Source organism: Phasianus colchicus, chromosome Z (genome assembly GCF_987193195.1).
Source record: "Phasianus colchicus chromosome Z, bPhaCol1.hap1.1, whole genome shotgun sequence".
Lineage (NCBI taxonomy): Eukaryota > Metazoa > Chordata > Aves > Galliformes > Phasianidae > Phasianus > Phasianus colchicus.
The window spans coordinates 12103843-12127630 of record NC_143476.1 but is presented as its reverse complement, the minus strand read 5'-3'; the positions used below and the strand labels follow the sequence as shown (position 1 = coordinate 12127630).

The 23788-nt window shown below is 49.1% G+C and overlaps 1 protein-coding gene across 1 annotated transcript; it reads right to left on the bottom strand.

The window, feature by feature from the left end:
* Positions 1–8749: 8749 nt before the first annotated feature.
* On the bottom strand, positions 8750–11500 carry LOC149912541 (rho GTPase-activating protein 32-like). The gene is made up of 8 exons (XM_090132460.1): positions 11422–11500; positions 11027–11108; positions 10403–10546; positions 10023–10125; positions 9795–9927; positions 9547–9629; positions 9302–9409; positions 8750–8940 (listed from the first exon to the last, which is right to left on the bottom strand). Exons 1-8 carry the CDS (start codon positions 11470–11472, stop codon positions 8769–8771), a joined length of 876 nt encoding a protein of 291 aa, XP_089988586.1. The 5' UTR covers positions 11473–11500; the 3' UTR covers positions 8750–8768.
* Positions 11501–23788: the final 12288 nt, after the last annotated feature.

The window sequence follows — 23788 nt, the reverse complement described above, 5'->3', positions numbered from 1 at the left end:
TGCCAGAAAAAGAGCAGAGTGTGCCCTCACCTTGGACCCCTCCTGCCCTCTTCTGCTGAGATGGAGAAATGTTCCAGCTTGTAGAAGGACATCAGGACAAGGATATGTAATGAAAATAAGTCCAGGCTGGCTGTCCTTGTGGGCATCAGCTGCTGGCATCTGCATTGCTGCTGCCATGAGCATGGCACAGCAGGTAAAAGATTGCTTTTCCTTGTGTGACACAGGAGCTCTTGACTTGACAGCTAGAGGGATGCAATAGAAAGAGCTGCAACCTCTGCCAGACATGGCAAAGGTGAGTGGGATGTTGTTTCAATTATTGCAGATGTCAGGAAGGACTGTAAGGATGGAAAGGCTGGTGTTTGCCATGGGCAGGGAAACACATCTGGTTTTCATTTTCTCTTTCTCTTTGAGTGCCAGATAAAGAGCAGAGTGTGCCCTCACCTTGGATCCCTCCTGCCCTCTTCTACTGAGATGGAGAAATGTTCCAGCTTGTAGAAGGACATCAGGACAAAGATATGTAATGAAAATAAGTCCAGGCTGGCTGTCCTTGTGGGCATCAGCTGCTGGCATCTGCATTGCTGCTGCCATGAGCATGGCACAGCAGGTAAAAGATTGCGTTTCCTTGTGTGACACAGGAGCTCTTGACTTGAAAGCTAGAGGGATGCAATAGAAAGAGCTGCAACCTCTGCCAGACATGGCAAAGGTGAGTGGGATGTTGTTTCGATTAGTGCTGATGTCAGGAGGACTTTAAGGATGGTACGTCTGGTGTTTCCCATGGGCAGGGAAACTCATCTTGTTTTTATTTTCTCTTTGTGTGCCAGAAAAAGAGCAGAGTGTGCCCTCACCTTGGACCCCTCCTGCCCTCCTCTGCTGCTGCTGAGAAATGTTAGAGCTTCTAGAAGGACATCAGGACAAAGATATGTAATGAAAATAAGTCCAGGCTGGATGTCCTTGTGGGCATCAGCTGCTGGCATCTGGACTTCTGCTGCCATGAGCATGGCAAAGCAGGTAAAAGATGGCGTTCCCTTGTGTGACACAGGAGCTCTTGACTTGAAAGCAAGAGGGATGCAATAGAAAGAGCTGCAACCTCTGCCAGACATGGCAAAGGTGAGTCGGATGTTGCTTCCATTGCTGATGATTGCAGGAAGGACTGTAAGGATGGAAAGTCTGATGTTTGCCATGGGCAGGGAAACACAGCTGGTTTTCATTTTCTCTTTCTCTTTGAGTGCCAGATAAAGAGCAGAGTGTGCCCTCACCTTGGACCCATCCTGTCCTCTGCTGCTCAGAGGGAGAAATGTTCCAGCTTCTAGAAGGACATCAGGACAAAGATATGTAATGAAAATAAGTCCAGGCTGGCTGTCCTTGTGGGCATCAGCTGCTGGCATCTGCATTGCTGCTGCCATGAGCATGGCAAAGAAGGTAAAAGATTGCTTTTCCTTGTGTGACACAGGAGCTCTTGACTTGAAAGCTAGAGGGATGCAATAGAAAGAGCTGCAACCTCTGCCAGACATTGCAAAGGTGAGTGGGATGTTGTTTCAATTAGTGCTGATGTCAGGAGGACTTTAAGGATGGAAAGGCTGGTGTTTGCCATGGGCAGGGAAACACATCTGGTTTTCATTTTCTCTTTGTGTGCCAGAAAAAGAGCAGAGTGTGCCCTCACCTTGGACCCCTCCTGCCCTCTGCTGCTGAGATGGAAAAATGTTCCAGCTTCTAGAAGGACATCAGGACAAGGATATGTAATGAAAATAAGTCCAGGCTGGCAGTCCTTGTGGGCATCAGCTGCTGGCATCTGCATTGCTGCTGCCATGAGCATGGCACAGGACGTAAAAGATTGCTTTTCCTTGTGTGACACAGGAGCTCTTGACTTGAAAGCTAGAGGGATGCAATAGAAAGAGCTGCAACCTCTGCCAGACATGGCAAAGGTGAGTGGGATGTTGTTTCAGTTGCTGCTGATGTCAGGAAGGACTGTAAGGATGGAAAGGCTGGTGTTTGCCATGGGCAGGGAAACACATCTGGTTTTCATTTTCTCTTTCTCTTTGAGTGCCAGATAAAGAGCAGAGTGTGCCCTCACCTTGGACCCCTCCTGGCCTCTGCTGCTCAGAGGGAGAAATGTCCCAGCTTCTAGAAGGACATCAGGACAAAGATATGTAATGAAAATAAGTCCAGGCTGGCTGTCCTTGTGGGCATCAGCTGCTGGCATCTGCATTGCTGCTGCCATGAGCATGGCACAGCAGGTAAAAGATTGCTTTTCCTTGTGTGACACAGGAGCTCTTGACTTGAAAGCTAGAGGGATGCAATAGAAAGAGCTGCAACCTCTGCCAGACATGGCAAAGGTGAGTGGGATGTTGTTTCAATTATTGCTGAAGTCAGGAAGACTGTAAGGATGGAAAGTCTGGTGTTTGCCATAGGCGGTTAAACACATCTGGTTTTCATTTTCTCTTTGTGTGCCAGAAAAAGAGGAGAGTGTGCCTGTAACTTGGACCCCTCCTGCACTCTTCTGCTGAGATGGTGAAATGTTCCAGCTTGTAGAAGGACATCAGGACAAAGATATGTAATGAAAATAAGTCCAGGCTGGCTGTCCTTGTGGGCATCAGCTGCTGGCATCTGCATTGGTGTTGCCATGAGCATGTCACAGCAGGTAAAGGATTGCTTTTCCTTGTATGACAGCTGTTATGCCATTCTGATTCACCCTTTGCATCCACAGCATACAGTTTTTTTCCACACTGGTGTTTCTATCCAGCAGTGTGCATATGTGCAGTGCTACAGATGTTGGTGGTCCTGCCTGTGGCAGGGGGTTGGAGATTCGTGATCCTTGAGGTCCCTTCCAACCCGGGCCATTCTGTGTGTGTGTGTGTGACTGGCTAAACACCAATTGTTGCTAGCTCAGCAGGTATACTGCTAATTATTGAACGCCTGACAGCTGCTTATCAACACTTGGCCACTATTTCTGGACACCTGCTCATCCCTGAAGAGAGAGAAGTTTGGAAGGAGGACAGAGGGGAGTCTCTTGATGCCTGCCTGTTGCATCCCAACCTGCCCACAGAGTGAGTCAGTTTGGCGTTGTGTGGAGGCCCTGGCTTCTTTGGAGTCTGTTTTTCTTTTGCTGAGCTTCTCCTATCCAAACAGAATGGCCTTACAACATGCTTTCTGGTCCTTAATACTAAACCCATGCAATTTGTAACTATTACAGTTCTGTAAGTGAGAATTGATCACATGATTGAACAACTGTATTTCTAAAATATGTTATGAAATAACTTCTTTTTACTAATACTAATACTAATAAAGTCTTTCTACTTTTTCAAACTGTTTCTAAGGGCAAATTACAAAACACATCGTGCTGTACTGCTTCAGAGCAATCCCACATTTGATAGCCAGTGCAGAAACAACATTCCATCCTACAGCATTAGCTAGTTCAGAGGTACCAGACGTGTATCTGGATGTGGCTGTTGTGCATAAGTGGGGCTGAGGGATCAGAAGTGACAGCTCCACTCTTGGAGACCACAGAACTAAAATGGAAAGATAAAATAGTTGCAGGGCAATTGTTCTGTGTGCCTGAAGCAGGGACCGATTTATGGGGGAGAGATTTAACAGTTAAATGAGGATTACAGCTGCAAGTCTGTGAAACAGATATCAGGTGTCAATGAATGTGTTATCAGCTGTGATGAAGAAGAAATGAATCCAAAGGTGTGGGCAGGGGAAGGAAATCGGGGTGGACTCACAATTTTCCCTTACAAAGAACTGCCCAAGGAGGGAGTGGAGCTGTGAAACAGCAACAATATCCCATAGCCTTAGAAGGGAGAGTGGGTCTAAAAGCTGTAACACAGACAGTGGTTAAGGATGGTCTTCTGGAACCTTGTCTGTGGCCTTATAACACCCCAATCCTGTCGGCACGAAAGGCAGACGGCACGTATCGGCTGGTGCAAGATGTAAGGAAATGACTGAACCCATTCTCAAAAGACAGCCTGTGGTTCCTAACCCCTATACCCTAATGAGTCAGATCCCACACGGACAGCAGTGGTTTGGTGTGAGAGACCTCAAAGATGCTTTCCGGACAGCCTTTGGACTCAGAGAGAAATGGCTGCGTTTGTATGAGGACACATTGTAATCCTATCGTGATTCGTGATGATACTGTAGATACTGGAACTCGTGCTAATCCTTGTCTTTGCAGCATTTGAAGCAAGCAACTGGTGCTGCTGTCATGCAGAAAGCTCCCTTCCAACCACTCAGCAAGCATTTGGATGAGACAGCTTCCTGCTGGGAGCCCTCCGACATCACTGCTGCCTCCTCCAGAACCATACCTGCAGATGCTTCAGAGCTCTTCAGCATGGACTTCCTTCCTCCCGTCAGCAGCTGCTCCTGCACTGACCTTCATTCACACTGGGATACCATCTGCTTCCAGCAGGAGCTGACCTGCGAGACAGAGAAAGGAAACGTGGGATGAGCACTAATGCAGAAGCACAAGGCTGTGTCACCACCACGTCTTGCAGCCTTGGGAAGTCAGCTGCAACTGCAGCCTTGGTCAGAATTACAACGGGCACCGTAAATTAAGTGTGACCTCTGAAGTTGTTGCCATGATCAGAAATAGACGCTGAAATCGCTCACATAACTGTCGGTGGTTCCCTCCAAATTCTTTTGCTTTGGGGAACAGATGGACTCGGAATGGAAGGACACGAGAAAAAGGACATCTGTTTGAGCTCAGCAGACTTGAGAGGTGGGCCTGGGTGAACCTCATGAGGTTCAGCACAGCCAAGTGCAAGGTTTGGCATTTGGGCCGGAGGAATCCCAGGCATTCTTTTGTCATCGTGGTGGTTTCCAATAGACCCCAACAATGAGACATCAGGTTGCCGTGTGGGCTCCTGGGTGACACTGCCATTTCCCAGCCATTGCAGCCTAGGGGCAAATAAAGTAAAATACTTCAGAAAGATCTCACACTGATTGCATATTTTACTGTTCTTTTACACAAAACAGAAGGAGAGGGCAGCAGATGCATACAGCTGCATCAACACCCAGGCTGCTAAAGGAATGGAAAGACAGAAACATCAAATATCAATGCCTTATTCTAATGCAAGGAGGGAAGCTTTTTTCAATGTTACTTTTTATCATTTAAAATGAGCAGTTGGCACTCTTAAAGGAAAATCCTAGGCCCCAGGTTCTGACAGTGTGGCAATCTGGACTCAGCTGTGACTGATCCAAACAGTCTGTTCCAGATTTTAACATCCCTTCTATGCATTCACAAGTTTTCTCTCTTGACTTCCCCTTACAGCCGTTAGATGCCAGCAAAACATCCCACAAACACTCCTTAACTCTGTGCACACAGGCACCCATCCAACCAGAGCCATCAGTCATTCCCAGCCATGCGCTCTTCCTCCAATCATGGTCAGCATCACACGGCCGTCACGCAGCTCACTTGACTCAGTTTTTCTCTTCTTTCTGGAGGTGTCCTTGCTTCTCAGCCTTACCTTCTCGTGATGTTTATCTCGCTCTGCAGCTCCTGCTCTGAATAGGCTTTCTTGGATTCCCGCATGACAGGCACAAAATGCAGCCACAGCCCCTGCCACCAAGGTCAGCTCTTCAGCACACATTACCTGAGGAGCACTTGGCAACTCCTGCAACCTGAGCAGTGCCAGGAAGACTGTTTCACTTCTGCTTCTCCTGGCTCAGAAATTCATTTTCCTACCTAGAAAATGGAAAAAGAAAAGAAAGAAAAAAAATCCTGACATTAGCAGACACAATTGATACTATGGAATTCTGGAAGGCAAGGGATTTGCCCCCTATGATGAGAAGTTGAGTGCAAAGAACTCAGAAGAGCCATGAGCAGGTTGTGAACTTGTGGGTAAAATTAGGAAGTGCAGCAGTGCAGGGCTTCTGGAGGTGAGGGTCTGCTACAGCCGCCTGGAAAGAGAGCCTGTTGGTGGGAGCTGCTTACTGCAGCCAGCAGAAGCATCGCACTCACTGACTCTCATCCTGATGGGGGATTCCAGTCAGTCTGGGAAATCAGCATGGCTGGCTGCAAGCAATCTGACAGACTCCTGGAGTGCAGTGAGAATCACTCTGTGGTGCAGGCATTGGGCACAGCAAGCAGAAGGGAAGCATGGCTGGACATGGTGCACACCAGGGGTTACGACAGGAGGCGGTCAGGGCTGCAGTGACCATGCCCTCCTTGAGTTGGTGATCTCAAGGAATGCGGGCCTGGCAGGAAGCAAAGGCAGGAGCCTGAACTTCAGGAGAGCCAGCTGCAGGCTGTTCCAGGAATTCTTGGACGAGATCCTCTGGACAACTGTTTGTAGGGGCAAAGGGATGGAAAAGAGCTGGTCACTTTCTCAGAAAAAAACTTGCTCAGGTTGCAGGCTGAGCTGCAGGAGAGGAAGGGGAGGAGGTGCCAGCACGGCTCTGCATGATGCTCTGCCACACTGGGCAGCTTGATCATGGCTCAGCAGTGGGATCAGACGAGGAGAAGGGGAGAAGGAAATCAAGGATGGGAGGGAACCATCAGACACAGTCAATAAGTGTCTGTGAAGTCTTGCAAACCAGAGATTCCCAGGTTGTTTCTGCTTTTGCAGCATTTGTGTGGTGCAGGGTGAGCAAAAGGTTCTGCTGCTTGATTCTTCTGCAGGAGCCGCCTAAAAGGGAAATGGCCACTGAGCTGCAGACCAAGCAGTACTGCCTGACGTTGGCCAGGGGAGCTTCTCCTGCCGCAGTGTGCTGATGACAGGTCTGGAGATGATCTGCAGGGCCAGTTCGTAGATGGGAGCCAGGAAAGGACATGATGGGAGGAGGGAGGTGTTAAGCAACATCCAAGGCATCAAAATGCATCAGAAGGCCCTGAAAAGCATCACAAAGCCACAGCCAGGAAGCTTGGGAGTATCATGAGCAGCATCCAGGATGCGAGAGATTATTTGCTACCATGCCAAATGGTAGCAGAGCTCCCCCTGCAGACATCCCAAAGCCAGACAAAACAGGAACAAACCCGGAGCTGTGCTGCATGCACCCCACAGCCACAGCATTGCAAGCTGGGGTGCCTTGCTGTGTGCTGCATTCATCCCAGTCCGTGTGAATGAAGACTCTGGAGGCAGTCAAGGCGTTGGTTGAGCACGAGTGTGCTTTTATTATTATATAAAGGACAGGAGGGTGTGAGAGGTCCACGGTGAAGATGGGACTCATCCTGTCTTGTCATGGCGAGAGTGGCTCAGAGCTCTCAGTGCTGCTGTCCGGTGCCTGGGACTGGAGGCCTGATTGAAAGTCCCCCTGCAAGAGGCTCTGCTCCTCTTCACTGATGCTGACCTGCTCCTGCATGGAGGTGCTGCTGTCGGGGCACTCACACTGTGCTTCAGATGGGCTGCACTGCAGAGACTCTGGGTTAAAATCCACACTTGTGACTGTGGTGTCTGGGAGGCTCAGGTCAGCAACTTCAGCAGAGCCAGGTGTAATGAGAGCATGGACTTCGATGAGCTCCTTCTCTCCATTAATGTTGTTAGATGGAAGGCTGCTATTAGAACTGCAGCAATTTGTGCTTCCTAAGAGCTCTCCACTGATGGAAGCACACAGAGCATCCTCGCTACTTGCCCTGGATCTTATGGCTTGGCAAGGGCTCGATTCACCTAGAAAGGATACACAGGGGTTAGTGTCAAACTTTCACAAGCTGAATTACGACAGTGGTACTTGATCAGGGGTGAAGATTTAGGCACGGGATTGAACGCTAGAAAGAGATACATGTGCAGAGCAAGCTTGAATTGTATGTTCCTGAAAAGCAGGGATTTGGAAGCTGCATTTGCACCCTTACCTGCCAGGACTACCACTGCTGTTTCTGAGGGCTGCCTGGCATTGCGCTGCAGTTGGCGTTTGCTGCCAGAGGATGGCTTCCTGAGGCTGAAGCAGCAACACCAACTGCTAGCTGGTGATTCCTCAGTCTTGCTGGGTGGATTTTGTCTGGAGAGAGAAAACAGCCAATGCTGTGAGTCGTGCGTGGTGCAGGGTGAGGGAAGAGCAGCACTGAGCTCTTGGCAGCAGTTGCTTGTTCCTAGCACTGCCTGGTTTCTGCAGGAAAACACAAAAACCCACCCAAACAATGATGCTAGGTGCTGGAAAAGAAAGTCCTCTTTACCTGTCAGATGGAAAGTCAACGACGGTGTGGAATTTGCCCTGCCCAGCTGCAGGGCTTTCTTCCACTTCAATGTCCCTGCTGCTCTCTGTTACCACAGAAGAGGTGCTGTGGCCTCGCCTCTGTGCCTGTGCCTCCTCCAGGCTGAGCAGCTTTGTGGCAGCAGAAGAGACTCCCACAGACTTGGGCCCTGGGAGAGAATTGTGCCCTGTCAGGGAAAACCACAGGTAAGAGCGAGGATCAGAAAGCAGCAGCACAGCCACCACAGTTCTGGGGGAGGTGCTGTATTTTTCTCAGGCTTGCTTATCCGAGCCACTGGAAGAAGAGGAGCCCAAAATAACCATGTGGGAAGAGGTGTGTTTATGGCAAAGGACATGGTCATCATTAAGAGCAGCTTACTGTATCAAAATAGGCAAGGAAAAACCCAAGGAAATGGGGGCAGGGAACTGAGAAAGCTTCGCTGCCACACTTGCATCAAGCTTTTCCTGCGTGCAAACCATAATAATGACGGTTTCCTCCTTGTGAAGTTTGGGCTTGGACATTCTCAGCATCCAGCAACAGGATGCCATACCCTAATGGAAGTCCAGAGGTCTGCTGTCCCCTTGATGGTAAAAGAGTATCTCAAAGGTCCCGGAGAAGGCCTGCATTTGGTCAAGGTGTCAGGTCAAGATCAAGCTAATGGAGGAAGACACTCACCTGCTGCATCTGCAATGTCTGCTCCGGATTTGGAGCCGAAGAGGACGTCGGTGTGGTTGATGATGAATTCCACCACATCCGACTGCGTCTGCAGCTCCATGCAGGCAGCTCTTCCGCTGGCGCAGGCAGACTCGTTCTGCTGTGATCTGTAGAAAAGGCAGATTTTAGAAGTCATTTCTCCAAGACCGTTTCCCCGAGTCTGAATTGTTGCAGCCAAAAGCTGTCAGCTGAGGCTCTGGAGACTTCCGCAGTGGGCAATCAGTGATGCCACTGCAGAAATTCCCCTGGATGATCAAGGACACGTCAGTCCCATCTCAACAAGACTGCAGAAATTGTCACCTAGACATTGTGCCCGTGGGGATGGAGAACAGCTCAGGCTCCTGCTCTTCTGTCAGCCACAGATTTTACAGAAGAAGAGCACATTTGATGGAGAAAAAGGGAGCACTGTTTTTTTTTTTAATGGAGAACAGATGTAAGTGTTGTGTTGAAACAGAACCAGAAGTTTACCTTAAGAGGTTTGGAGCCCACACAATGGCTAGGTTCTTGGCATGCATGTTTGTTATACTGGAGCTCCCAGCCAGACACGCCAAGTGTCTCATCAGATACTCCAGAGTCCTGGAAAACAAGAGAGGCAAACGTTCAGCACCAACGAGCATGCCGTGCTGGAATTCAGAAAGACAAAGGCTGGAACCGCATCGTTGCCCTCTGCAATGCAGCAGGGCTGAGCTCAGCAGGCTGAGGGCAGCACTGACCTGTAGTGAGGAGCGGGCAGCTGCTGGATGACGGCCTGCATTCTGAGCAGCCGCTCCTCCTCTGTAGCGGCACCAACAGCATCCTGGAGTAGTGCAGAAAGGGAGCGAGACACCAATCAGGCTAGTACAGCACTGCGAGTAAACCTCGTGGGGCTGACAGCAAAAGGGCCTCCGAGCTGGGGCACTGCTGCAGCCATCTGCCAAGAGGCCCAGGAAGAGGGAAATGAAAGACGTGGCCTTGTGCTTACCGAGAACTTGCCGTACAGCTGGTGGGTGAGCAGAGGGTTCGGGAGCTCCCTGAAATACATCTTGCAGAGGGAGCTCACGCTGTGAATGTCACGGACGGTGAGCTCAGGAATCTGCTCCGACTCAAATTCCTGCCTGGAGAGAGGGACGCAAACCCGGTTGAGCGAGAGGAAGGCAAGCCCAAAGCCACACCAGATGCACTCAGGCTGTGTCAGTCGCAGCACTCTTACCGCAGTCTCTGGATGTTGGACGCGACGCCGGACAGGCGGTATATCCCCTGCACCACGCCGTGCTGCTCAATGAACTCAGCGCAGCTCTGGAGGACCTGGGGGACTGAAGAACACGTGCCAGCCGTCAGTGGAGCTCCTGATTCAAGTCCTGCTGCAGGCTGTGCTTCACATCCCATCCACTAAGCCCAGCCAGGCTTGGCTGAAGCAAATACAGATGTGCTTGTCTCTTAGGAGCATCCGCCTCACTTGATCCTTCAGCCATCAACTCCCATTAGACGTGTCTCCACGGCTATCAGCCTGCCCCCTGCTAGATATGAGCTCCCTTTCATCTTCTTTAGATGCCCAGCAGGGGAAGATCTCAGGAATGGGCAGCTCCTTACCATCACGACCGGAGTGGAGAAGATGCTCTCCCAGGTCACAGCCAAACACCCTTTCCTTCTCCACCTCCCGCTCGGTCGGTTTCTTTGGGCGGGCCTTCACCAAGGAACGAAGGAAGGTGAGGATCTTGCTGCGTTTCTTGGGCACTGCACAACAAAAGGAAGAAACCAGGTCATTTCAGGTCTGGCTCCGTTGGACGAGGCCGAGCACAGCACATTCTACAGGGCACGTCAGAACGGGAAGAACATTACCAACCAGTACATACAAAAAGGGATTTTCCCCATCTCTGGAGGAGCCCAAGGCCAGGCTGGATGGGGCCCTGGGCAGCCTGATCTAGTCTCACATTAAATGTGGGGGCTGGGAGACCATCCTGAGGCAGGAGGGTTGGAGCATGATGATCCCTGAGGTTCCTTTCCATCCCAAGCCATTCCATGAGTATTCTATAGTTTCCCCAAGTCCAGTCATAAACCCAGGAGGATTGGGCCAAATCTCTGCCCCATGGTGTGCATGAAGAATCATCAACCCAGAGGACAATGTGGGATGGATAAAGGAGGTACTAAACATGGAACATACCCCCAAAAAGACTTCATTTTGCTTTCCCACACCATCAAATGTAACATCCATACCTGGCTTTGGCACAGAATTGATGAGTGCCTCAGGAATGTTCTTATTAATGAGTTCCACACACTCCCCTGGGAAAAATCCAACCTGTAACAAGAAGAGAGGCCAACTATTGCATGCAGAACTTCTCAGGTCTGAACTGTTAAACCAAAAGCCACGTAACATTTCCCTCGGAACGTGCTTGCCTGACGTTCCATAAGACTATCCAGCAGAAAATGGCCATAGTTCACAGCATAAAGGTAATAATTTTTCAACATTAGCAGCCAAAGGCAAGGTCCCTTGACACCGACACAGGGAAACTGTTTATGTCCACTAGGCATCCTGTGCAGGCAGAGCAGCTCTAAGCTGAGATTCCTGCCTTTACTGAAGTTGCACTCTCCAGTCTGAAGCTTGTGCCTACCTGGAAGCCGAGCTTGCCTCTCCACCAGGGGGTCAGCTCCTTTGGTGGCATGTCGATGACACAGATGATGTCTCCCACCTGCAAGAGATTGCAACGTCAATCCCAGCTTCAGCACGGCTGGGAGGAAAGCACAGCTCAAATGACTGCATTCTTCTGCACTGCCAAACATCGCCGAGCGTGAGAGCACTTGCACCAGTGCAGCTGTGAAGGCATTTGCCATTGTAAAATTGAACAACAAGGAACGCCTTGAACTGCTTACCTCAAAGGAGAGTTCATCCGCTGCCTGGGCAATGTGTCTCTTAATAGCATGGGCAGCAGCAATAGCTGGAATGTTCACAGGTGCCACCTCATGGTCCAGCAGGGGCTTCCCCTTGTTCTCAGTCTGAAACAGAGAGCACAGGCCACGGTGAGGAGCTGGGAACCAACAAGGAGGATTTCAAGGTGAGGAGCACATCTGCAGAGAAAGCTGCAGGAAATGCACTCGGTCCTTATCGTGGGCACTTCAGAAGGAACTGCAAGTCTAATAACGGCTGTTTCTCTCCCAGGTGTGCAGCAGGCAAACGCCAGCAAAGATGCATCTCTCCCCATCCAGACTAATCAGCAATGGCACTGACGCAGACAGGTGGCCTTGTGTATTTTGCCACATCCTTTCCTGCGCTCTTTGTGCAGGAAGGCTGACTGTTTAAGATGCTAGGAGACCGTGAAGAGGGAAACCAAAGCTACGGCTGCAGTTACAAGGTGCAAACAGTGCCATTGCAAGCACCAAGCAGCTCTCTTGAGCAGTCCAACCAACAGCGAGGCCAAACAGAGCAGAGAATGATTGTTGTTTCTGCAGCCATTTCAAGGGAAAAGTCAGTAGAGGACAAACACCACAGCCGAGATGGCTCTGGTACTTTTAAAAACTTGCCACGCTTGCACTACTGTCTTGCCACAGAGGAGCTCTCTTGGAAAGCAGGAGAGCACATCTGCGGCTCACTCTGCTGGCTGCAGTCAGGGAACAAAGACCAATCAGAGCTTCATACTCTACCTCTGTCCATGCCAGGTCAGGCCCACAGCTGATCTCGCTGCACGCCACAGCCATCAGCGTAGGTGTGACAAGCTGGAACTGAAAAGAAACACACTTTTATTTTCTCTGTTCACATCTCTGCTGTGCTCCCTACAGCTGTCGGGCACACTCACACAGCCCAAGCACGCCTGCTGGTGTCCCTGGTGATGCTGTGCAGCTCTGCACAAGCTGGGGCTGGGACTCTTTGCCTAAGGGATTGCTTTCCATAAAACCAGCTGGTCACAGCACCACAGACAGCATCCTTCTGAGGGCTGAGCTGCAGAGCACGTGGAGAAAACCCACACGTGACCAGCGTCCCATCAAAGCTGGATGAGGCTGTGTTACTAAACACGGGGCGTCACGGGCTGCTAAAGCATGTGGGGGGACAAAGCATGGCAGGTACCTGGCAAGAGATCAGAACGAGGGAGAGAAATCTCACGAATCCGCAGCCTTTCCTTGTCACTTTGCTCTGATCTTCCACGAGCAAAAGCTGCAGCAGGGAAGCAGGCAGAGGGTGGAGAGAGGAGAGAGAAAGAGCAGGTCAGTTTGCTTCCACGGTTTAGCAAAGACTACGAGGGAAAAACCAAAATCTGCCCTCCCTCAACTTAAAAACTTAAGTTTTCAACTTAAAACCATTTCCCCTTGTCCTGCAGTTATCTACCCTTTCAAAGAGTTGATTCCCCTCCTCTTTTTAGGCTCCCTTTAGGTACTGAAGGCTGCCATGAGGTCACCCCACTGCCTTCTTTTCTCCAGGCTGAACAAGCCCAGCTCCCTCAGCCTGTCTTTGCAGGGGAGGTGCTCCAGTCCCCTGATCATCTCTGTGGCTCGCCTCTGGACCCTCTCCAACAGCTCCCTGTCTTTCTGGACACTGTACTGCAGCTGGGGCCTCACAAGAGCAGAGCAGGGGGGGACGATCACCTCCCTGTCCCTCATGGCCACCCCTCTGCTGATGGAGATAATGTGATCCTATGAGCTCCGCCAGCCAGCAGTTCTCAGCACTCACTGTCCCCCCGTCTCTCCCACACTGTCTCAGCTTACCTACAAGGTGCTGCACAGGACGGTGTGAAGACAAAGAGACGCAGTCGGTGCACAAGTGCAACAAGCGAGCTGCTCAGTCAGAGCTCCAGCGCTCCAATGAAGGGACGCAGCACGCACTGCTCCTCCCCTCATTCTAGCCCTTATGACATCACTGAGGGCCACCAGGCTGCTCCACCACGACGGACAGGGTGGGGAGGCAAGACCAGTCACAAGGGCAGAAGATTCCAACAGCCCAGCCCAACGTTCTGGAATCAGGGGCTGCTTGGAATTCTACCCCAGCCAAATCCTGGAGAAGCTGGCACGGGGTCGTCATGACCAAAGCGCAGGACCTGGCGCTTGCTCTTGTTGAGCCTCGCACAACTGGCCTCAGTGCATCCCTCTGGAGGGCCTTCCTGCCCTCAGCCAGATGGACGCTTCCTCCCAGCAGCGTACCTTGCAGTGCTGGGCCCATGTCAAATCCACACTAGAGTGGGTTTTGTTACATTCAAGGGCATGTTGCAGCACCCATCTATTTCACCTGGAAGGAAATAAAGCAGGAGATGGGAGAAACACAGAACTACTGCCAGACTGCTTTATCCCTTTCTTAGCCCAACTTCCCTTGCCTCATCCCCTACCCCAACTCCTGGATGATGCCCACGGGCTGATAGTTGGATCTCAAGTCCATAGGACTCCTTTCACAGGGCTCCATCAAAAAGGCTGTCACACTTGTTCCGTACACTCACACTGACCCAGCAGTGGTATCACAGTCACTTAACACACACACAACAACCAAACCCCGAGCATGCACATCCCTTCCTGCGTGACTGCAGCCCACAGCTCCCCTTCACACCTCCGTGGATCTCTGGTGTTTTACACTGATGCAGCCTCGCTGCAGCTCCGTGGCTGTCACACAAGGCCTGCAGGACCTCTTTCTCTGCAAACCCCGTCTGCAGGCATTGGTTCACGAGGTTCACCTCCTGCCCTCCTGAGCAAAAACAAGCACTAAGAACAAGAGCAAAGCACACTGGACTCGACCTGGCTGGATCCCCAACCCTCAGTCCTGTCAGACGGACCCTGGTGTGGAGACTCATCCCCAAAGCCTGGCTGGACATCAGCACAGGCATCATTCTTCAAACGCCCCATCCAAGCAGCAAGGGATCAAAGCGTTGGCACAGCTGAAACAGAAATGCTGTGTGAGTTTCCTGTTAGCACTGAGCAGGAACAAATCTACTGCTGAGCAGCAGGATGTGAGACAAGCAGCAGAAGACACCCAACCTGCAGAACCAGCTCGTTTGGGGTCGGTCCAGATGTTTGTCTGCTCCCTTCCCTGGCCCAGGCCAAGCTTGTGAGCTGCTCCTCCTTGGTGCAGGGGGAAATGGTGCAGATGCCATGTGGTGGCTATGCACAGCATGCCTTTTACTTGCTTTTCCTATCTCCATCTTCCATTAGCAAACAGCATCTCCAGCCTCCAGAGATCACTGAGTCCAACCCCTGCACAACAGTGAAAAAAAAGATATGATAAGGGGTACTTAAAGCACAGCATCTGTAATCAGATCAGACTCCTGCACTGTGAAGAATTCCATGAGTATTCCTGCAGAGTGCATCACTTAGTCTCTCTTTAGCCTTGTGTTCATGGTTTTCCTGTAAGAGCTTGTCTAAACACTGCCTATAATCGTGGTTATGCTAGAAGCATTTGGATTTATTGATCCTCAGTGTGATTTCAGTAACAAATCCAGATGCTTTTTTGTTAAGGGCAGCTTTCAATTTCTCAACTGAAATTTCAATATTGCATTAGGTGTTGACAACCACGGGGCTGCAGTACAGAGAATTACAGGGAGATTAATTTCTCCATCTCCATTCTCCTAGACATTTATGATTACAGTGATGTAGTTATATACAAAGTTGCAAGATACCAAAGCTAGAATAACCTCTTGGTGCAGCAGGATGTCTGGAGCCCAAGTGCAGAGTCTCAGTGTTGCAAAGCCTTGAAGAGGTGCACCGTATGTGCTGGGGCTGATGACACAGACACTGGAGCAAGGCCAGTGTGATGTTAGAAACTTGACCAGCAGCTGATCTGTTGTCAGCCATTTCTGGACACAAACGGGATCTGGTCGACTTAGGACATGACCTTTGGGCTGGAGAGCAACTCCCCGAGGAATCACACAGCCACTGCAGACCGTTGGCAAGAACCCCATACCAAAACAGCTCATCTGCAATCAGTTTTTAATCTGTGCAGCAGAGATTGGAACAGGCGCACGCTCTCTGCAATTGCAGGAATGTTCACAAGTGGAATGTACATCACCTGTGTGCTCCAGCTCTTCTGTGTGCATGCTAGGAGCAGTGATCCCCCTGCACCCAGGGCTGCAATAAAGTCCTGTGGGCTTTCTAACCTGCCCACCAGCAGCCCAGGCTGCCCAGAGCCACATCCAGCCTGGCCGTGGATGCCTGCAGGGATGGGGCATCCACAGCCTCCCTGGGCAACCTGTTCCAGTGCCTCACCACCCTCTGGCTGAAAAACTTCCTCCTCACATCCAACCTAAACCTCAACACCCCTCGTCTCAGTTTAAAGCCATTCCCCACGTGTCCCATCACTGTCCACCCTCCAAAACAAAACACCTCGGCTGTTCAACACTGAAAGAGCAAAATAACCCACAGCTCTTACTTCCACTGTATGCAGTTAATTCCAAACTTAAGGTCACAGGTTAATTACTCATGTGATCCTTCCTGACAGAAGAACTACTCGTAGTGATGTGTAGGAGTAAGGAACTGTTTGAAAAGGTCATGGACATATTAGAACTTGCAGCATTTTTCTTAATAGATGCCTACATTGCAAAGCATTTTGTAAAACACACGTTACAAGTACTGTGCATTGGATTACACTATATCAAACTCTAAGTAACAATACAGGTTGCTTTTACATCTACACTTACATGCTAACTCCTTGATAAAATTCCTGACTGCCTTCAGTTTTATAGCCAAAGCAGTGTTTGAGCTGGTAATGTACTCTTGAACAGCACTGCTGCCTTCAGCATTTGTATGTTTAGATCTGAAAAGAGAACTTGGTCATTATTTCACGATGAGAGAATCTTATATGACAAAACAGAATTACAAAAATCTGACAATACTGTAAAATGCCAGCGTAAGAATGTGGCTTTGATATTTTTTTTTTCTTTTTTTTTTTTAAATGGTGAGTGTACCATTAATTCAAGACAAGAATTTTGTTTGTAAGTCGATCTCTATAACTGTTCTTGGCATCATTCTGTAGGATGAACTAGATACATGGAATTTGGCACTGGCTCCCCAGGGCAGTGGTTTGGCACTGAGCTGACAAAGGCCAAAGAGCATTTGCACAATGCTCTCAGACACAGGGCTTGACCCATAGGAGGTCCGGTGTGGAACCAGGAGGTGGAATACATGATCCTCGAGGTCCCTTCCAAATACAGATATTCCATGATCCTCTAATACTTATATTCCCAAGTCCTGTACACAGTGCTCAGATGCTTAATTGAAAGGTTCCATGAAACAGTGAGGTATCTATGTCCCTTTACCACTCAGTTATTCAATTTGCCACATGGATCTTTTATCCAGTCACATTAAAAAACCCCTCAAAGTATTTCCTTCAGTCTTCCATTCTGATAGAGCTTTCTGGAGCAAATAAAGAGTTGCAACTCAGAATGTCCACACCTCCCTTCCTGCACCCTGCATACTTTTTTCATTGCACTGTGATTACGTACCATTCTATTGTCACCCTCATTCTGTCATTATCTAGGCAGTTTACTGCCATTAAATTTTCCAGCAACAGATGCCCACAAGTACAGCCAGCCTGGACTTATTTCCAATACTTACCTTTGTCCTGATGTCCTTGTAGGAGGTGGGACATTTCTCCATCTCAGCAGCAGAGGGCAGGAGGGGTCCAAGGTGAGGGCACGCTCTCCTCTATTTTTCTGGCACTCAAAGACAAAGGGAACAAGAAAACCAGATGTGTTTCCCTGCCCATGGCAAACACCAGCCTTTCCATCCTTACAGTCCTTCCTGCCATCAGCAGAGATATTTTGCTTTCTTGTGCCACTTCATCCCTTTAGCATCTGGCATTCTAACAAAAAAGTACTTACAAGGAATTTTAATATTTTCATATTAAATGTTAGAATTAGAACCATTATGTTTACCAAATATTTAAAACGTTCAACCCAGTGAGAAGTGAATTGATGTTGCATTTAGCATTCAGATAAGAACTTGTAAAGGAAGTAAAAAGTGCTCCTTTCATAAACTGTAGTCTCATTGTCAAGCCTTGCACTGTCTCAGCAGATTATTACAGAATGTTCATTCAGGCAGGAATTAAGAGATGTGTCTGAATTGATAACAACAACGAATAATTAAGAAAGCTTGACTGCAGTCTGCTTGAGGATTCCAGTCTGAAGTGTGTTCCACCTGGTGACAACTGGGAATGTCTTTCTCTCACCATTAGAACCATTGCACCTCTGACTAAACACATAGCTAATCACCACTGAAAACCTAGGTGCAATTTCTGCAGTGCACAGACCAACTACGTGTTGATTAACATTCAGAGAGATTGTGCAGGTGTCCTTTTAGGAACTGGCCTACAGTATGCTAAGAGGGATGGATGTGGGGACATTAGGATAACGTGCCCTCTGCCTGTTAAGACAGCCCCAGCAGAGCAGGTCAGCAGGCTGAAGAGCTGCGTGGGTCACCAGGGCTCAGAGACTTCACTCGGCCATCGGAAAGTTGAGGGACTTCAGCCCAAGCTGCCCTTTTCCATGCAGGCAAGGAGGCCAAGAGAAGGTGGATCGGCACGGTTCTGGTGCAGACAGGGGCTGCAGTGTGAGCAGGCCTACACAGACAAGGCTGTGCCCACACAGAGTGACAGCAGCTTTCGCTGTGAGCAGATTCCCAGGGGGCCTGAGCCATGGCAGTTCTTGATGGCAGCATGTTCCAATCAGCCCTGGAAGTCTTCTCTGGACGTCTGTCGCATTCTGGAATCCACACTGAGGACGCAGTCGCTGTGTCAGAGCAGCTGGCAGAGTCACGGGGAACCGTGACGTAGTTGGCCCAGGGAGCAACAACAAGGCCTGCACTGCTCAGCCAGCCCAGGCCAAAGGGGAGCACGAGAGAGAGCAGAGGAGAGAGGGGGGGAAAGAGGGCCAGGAAGGAAAGGCCTGTGCCTGAATGGACGTGTAGCAGCAGCTGCTGACAGCAAACTCGGTGATGGCAGGGGCACAGCAGAGCAGTGCAATGCTGGCAGCTTCCTGTGTCTTTCACACAGGCACTGCAGACATGGCCAGCACTGGGAGATCAGCAGAACTGCTGCACACCTCTGCCAGCCCAGGCCAGAGGAGTGCAGAACAGTGAGCTGCTGCTGAGGGGAGAGAGGATGGCCTGAGAGCTGACCTGAGAGGCAGGGCTGGCTGTGTTACAGCAGCCTCTGTGTCCTCCTCCTGTGTCTGTGAGGGCCAGAGGGCCAGAAGAGAACATGCCCAGACAACGAAGCCCTGCTGTCCTCTGCTGCTCAGCTGGAGAGATGTTCCGCCTTCCTGAAGGACGCTGATCCAAAGGGAAGGAATCAAAGGAAGTCCAGGCTGGCTGTCCTTGTGGGCATCAGCTGCTGGCAGCTGCCTCTGTGCTGCCATGGGCAGGGCACAGCACACACAGTGTTTGCAGTTCCCTGTGTGACACTGGCCCTGGTGACCTGACAGCCAGAGGGAGACAAGAGAAAGAGCTGCCTCCCTCTGCCAGATGAGGCAAAGGTGAGAATCCCAGAATCACAGCATGGCCCGGGTTGGAAAGGAGCTCAAGGTTCATGAATCTCCAACCCTTGGCTCTCCAAGGGTGCACAGGGGGCTTTGTTCTCCCTGTGGTGCAGCTTCAGTGCCAACTCACAGCTGAGCTGGTTGGCACACTGTGACAGCCTGCCGCTCTGAAGCTCTTGGGGCAGTGCTCAGTTCTTTCTGAAGTACTCTGGAAAATGCTGCTTCTCCTTCACCAAGTCTGTTTCCAGACAGACGTCTTTTTCTCCTCTGTACACACAAACAGTATCTTGTAACTCCCTGGCACAGTGCTCAGAAGTGATACTTCTGGAAGCACGTCAGAGAAAAGTGGCCTTGTCCCAGTGGACTTTCAGAGCAGATGAGAACAAGTCTTGGTTGACGGCTTTCTTCTGCTTCTGGAACTGCACAGGCAGGTTGTGTGTTGTCATACTTTATGCCAGAGTGCCAAACTGAAGCAGTTTCTGCAACCTCTTTTTTTCATACTTGTCACTCTTTGCTGAGACCTTAACTTAGTCATTTTTAATGCGCTCTCATCTAAACTACTGAGTCCTCCAGTGTCAGTGTTGTATGAATCAGGACTGTGGGATTTCATCAGTGAAAGGATTCTGCTCTAATGACTGTCATTCTAAAGCTGATATTGTTTCTACCGCATCAGGCTTGCATGAAGCATCTTTGATCAACAGAGAAATCAGAAAAATTGCTTTTCCTATTGCAGTTTCCTTTTAACTAGTGATGAAAGCTGTCAGTTTATTTTTGGCACCAGAAATGCTGGGATGCAACCAGGTTAGATAAGAAGTGACACTGAGTCAACAGTAAGGGAACACAGATGAGATAGCATCACACAGCTCTGGAAAAGATGTTCCAGCTCTGTGTCTACCTACACCTTCAGGAGATGAAAAGTACTGGCTTACTGAGGTGTCCTGGGTTGCAGGCTCTGTTAATCTCCATTTTTGGAAGAGCTGCTTGCAATAAATACCTTGTAAGGTGAATGAGCTTGATAGAAGTAGGGTGTGAAAGAGATGGATTTGCTGTTTCCCTGAAGGTGCAGGAGTATTGCTGTGCCTACAGTCAGTAAACAAGGCAGAAATCACTGTGTTCCTCAGAATGAAAAGGAATAAAAATCTTTTTGGGAGTGACAGCACGCCTGAATGAAGCATAAATCTAAACATTTAAAATAAGGGCTAGTGTCAAAGGGACTTGCAGTATTTCTCGTGAAGAAATATTTGATGCTTCTTTATGAAAGTCATCATAACAAAAGTGTACTGATGTCTCTGCTGAGGATTTCCTTGGTTCCAGCCTGAAGGTGTGCGCAGGCATGAGCAGGCAGTGCTGAGCTGCAGGTGAGTGCCTGTGTCCCACAGCAGGAAACCCGTGGATGTCTTCAGGGGGTTGAAATGGGCAGAGCTGTGAAACCTGCAGGCTTTCACTGAAATTGTCCTCTGCTTTATTTTGTAATCTTAGTTTCACCAATGCTTTCCAATATTATTTTCGTATGAGTGCAGATACATGGGATAGGATTTAAAGTTTTTATGGTGCTGCTGTATAATTTTCTGTGGTCATCATAAGCCAATAAAAAAAATAAATGGTGATTAGGCAATCTATTTTCAACCTGTGGCACGTGTCAAAACAATGAAATTCCTTGCAGGAAGACAATATTGCTATATAATAATGTGGCTATCCAAAACTGTTAATTATACTTGATGAGCTGGAGATAATCCTGAAATGCGGGACTTTGATCTTAGCCAAGAAAAATAAACCGTATTATCATTCTTAAATTGGCAGCTGCTATCAAAAGCCTGTGTCTTTTTTCCCTTTTGGTAACACTGGCTAAATCAGAGAAAGTGATAAAAGAATTTCATGATTGCAGCTTAGGGATTCTTTCCCACTTGACCAGGAGTAATCAATGTCCAAAAATGTCTGTAAATACTTTTTCTATCTTATTTTGCCAGATGAATTGATATTTGAGATGAATGGCAAAAACATTTTGCGCACATAGATAAGCAATGCAAATTCGCTGGATTGTTTTAGAGAAAAAAGCTCCGGTTATCTGATCGTTTCCATGCAGAAATAAGATTTACAGAAAAATTGTCATTATTATTATTCATGCATGAATAAGTTCAAAAAAGAGATGTGGGGGATGATGTTTCAATTCCAGCTGATTGTAGGAAGGACTGTCAGGATGGAAAGGCTAGTGTCTGCCATGGGCAAAGAAACACTTCTGATTTTCATGTGCCCTTTGTCTTTGAGTGCAAGAGGCCATGAGGAGAGTGTGCCCTAAACTTGGACCCTTTTTGACCATTGCAGCAGAGATGGAGAAGTGTTCAACCTTCTAGAAGGACTTCAGGACAAAGATATGTAATGAAAATAAGTCCAGGTTGGCTGTCCTTGTGGGCATCAGCTGCTCGCATCTGCATAGTTGTTGCTATGGGAATGGCAGAACAGCTGGAATGTTGCATTTCCTTGTGTGACACAAGCACTGGTGAATTCAAAGCAAGAGGGGTATAATAGAAAGAGCATCACCTCCCTTCCAGATTAGGCAAAGGTGAGTGGGATGTTGTTTCAATTAGTGCTGATGTCAGGAAGACTGTAAGGATGGAAAGGCTGGTGTTTGCCATGGGCAGGGAAACACATCTTGTTTTCATTTTCTCTTTCTCTTTGAGTGCCAGATAAACAGGGGAGAGTGTGCCCTCACATTGGAACTCTCCTGCCCCCTGCTCCTCAGAGGGAGAATGGCCAAGCTTGTAGAAGGACATCAGGACAAAGATATGTAATGAAAATAAGTCCAGGCTGGCTGTACTTGTGGGCATCAGCTGCTGGCATCTGGACGTCTGCAGCCATGAGCATGGCAAAGCAGGTAAAAGATTGCTTTTCCTTGTGTGACACAGGAGCTCTTGACTTGACAGCTAGAGGGATGCAATAGAAAGAGCTGCAACCTCTGCCAGACATGGCAAAGGTGAGTGGGATGTTGTTTCAATTATTACTGAAGTCAGGAAGACTGTAAGGATGGAAAGGCTGGTGTTTGCCATGGGCTGGGAAACACATCTTGTTTTCATCTTCCCTTTGTATTCCAGAAAAAGAGGAGAGTGTGCCCTCACCTTGGACCCATCCTGCCCTCTGCTGCTCAGAGGGTGAAATGTTCCAGCTTCTAGAAGGACATCAGGACAAAGATATGTAATGTAAATAAGTCCAGGCTGGCTGTCCTTGTGGGCATCAGCTGCTGGCATCTGCATTGCTGCTGCCATGAGCATGGCAAAGCAGGTAAAAGGTTGCTTTTCCTTGTGTCACAGGACCTCTTGACTTGAAAGCAAGAGGGATGCAATAGAAAGAGCTGCAACCTCTGCCAGACATGGCAAAGGTGAGTGGGATGTAGTTTCCATTGCTGCTGATGTCAGGAAGGACTGTAAGGATGGAAAGGCTGGTGTTTGCCATGGGCAGGGAAACACATCTGGTTTTCATTTTCTTTTTGTGTGCCAGAAAAAGAGCAGAGTGTGCCCTCACCTTGGACCCCTCCTGCCCTCTTCTGCTGAGAGGGAGAAATGTTCCAGCTTGTAGAAGGACATCAGGACAAGGATATGTAATGAAAATAAGTCCAGGCTGGCTGTCCTTGTGGGCATTAGCTGCTGGCATTTGCATTGCTGCTGCCATGAGCATAGCACAGCAGGTAAAAGATTGCTTTTCCTTGTGTCACAGAAGCTCTTGACTTGAAAGCTAGAGGGATGCAATAGAAAGAGCTGCAACCTCTGCCAGACATGGCAAAGGTGAGTGGGATGTTGTTTCAGTTAGTGCTGATGTCAGGAAGGACTGTAATTATGGAAAGGCTGGTGTTTGTCATGGGCAGGGAAATACATCTTGTTTTCATTTTCTCTTTCTCTTTGAGTGCCAGATAAAGAGCAGAGTGTGCCCTCACCTTGGACCCCTCCTGCCCTCTTCTGCTGAGATGGAGAAATGTTCCAGCTTCTAGAAGGACATCAGGACAAAGATGCGTAATGAACATAAGTCCAGGCTGGCTGTCCTTGTGGGCATCAGCTGCTGGCATCTGGACTTCTGCTGCCATGAGCATGGCACAGCAGGTAAAAGATTGCTTTTCCTTGTGTGACACAGGAGCTCTTGACTTGAAAGCTAGAGGGATGCAATAGAAAGAGCTGCAACCTCTGCCAGACGTGGCAAAGGTGAGTGGGATGTTGTTTCAGTTGCTGCTGATGTCAGGAGGACTGTAAGGATGGAAAGTCTGGTGTTTGCCATGGGCAGGGAAACACATCTGGTTTTCATTTTCTCTTTCTCTTTGAGTGCCATATAAAGAGCAGAGTGTGCCCTCACCTTGGACGCATCCTGCTCTCTGCTGCTCAGAGGGAGAAATGTCCAAGCTTCTAGAAGGAAATCAGGACAAAGATATGTAATGAAAATAAGTCCAGGCTGGCTGTCCTTGTGGGCATCAGCTGCTGGCATCTGCATTGCTGCTGCCATGAGCATGGCACAGCAGGTAAAAGATTGTTTTTCCTTGTGTGACACAGGAGCTCTTGAC

Coding starts and splice junctions, on each gene's coding strand:
- LOC149912541 (XM_090132460.1), bottom strand. CDS start 11,472: ATGCCACCAAAGGAGCTGACCCCCTGGTGGAGAGGCAAGCTCGGCTTC. Junction 11,109..11,421: donor GAGGCAAGCTCGGCTTCCAG/GTAGGCACAAGC, acceptor TTCTTGTTACAG/GTTGGATTTTTCCCAGGGGA. Junction 9,928..10,022: donor TCCAACATCCAGAGACTGCG/GTAAGAGTGCTG, acceptor CCCTCTCTCCAG/GCAGGAATTTGAGTCGGAGC.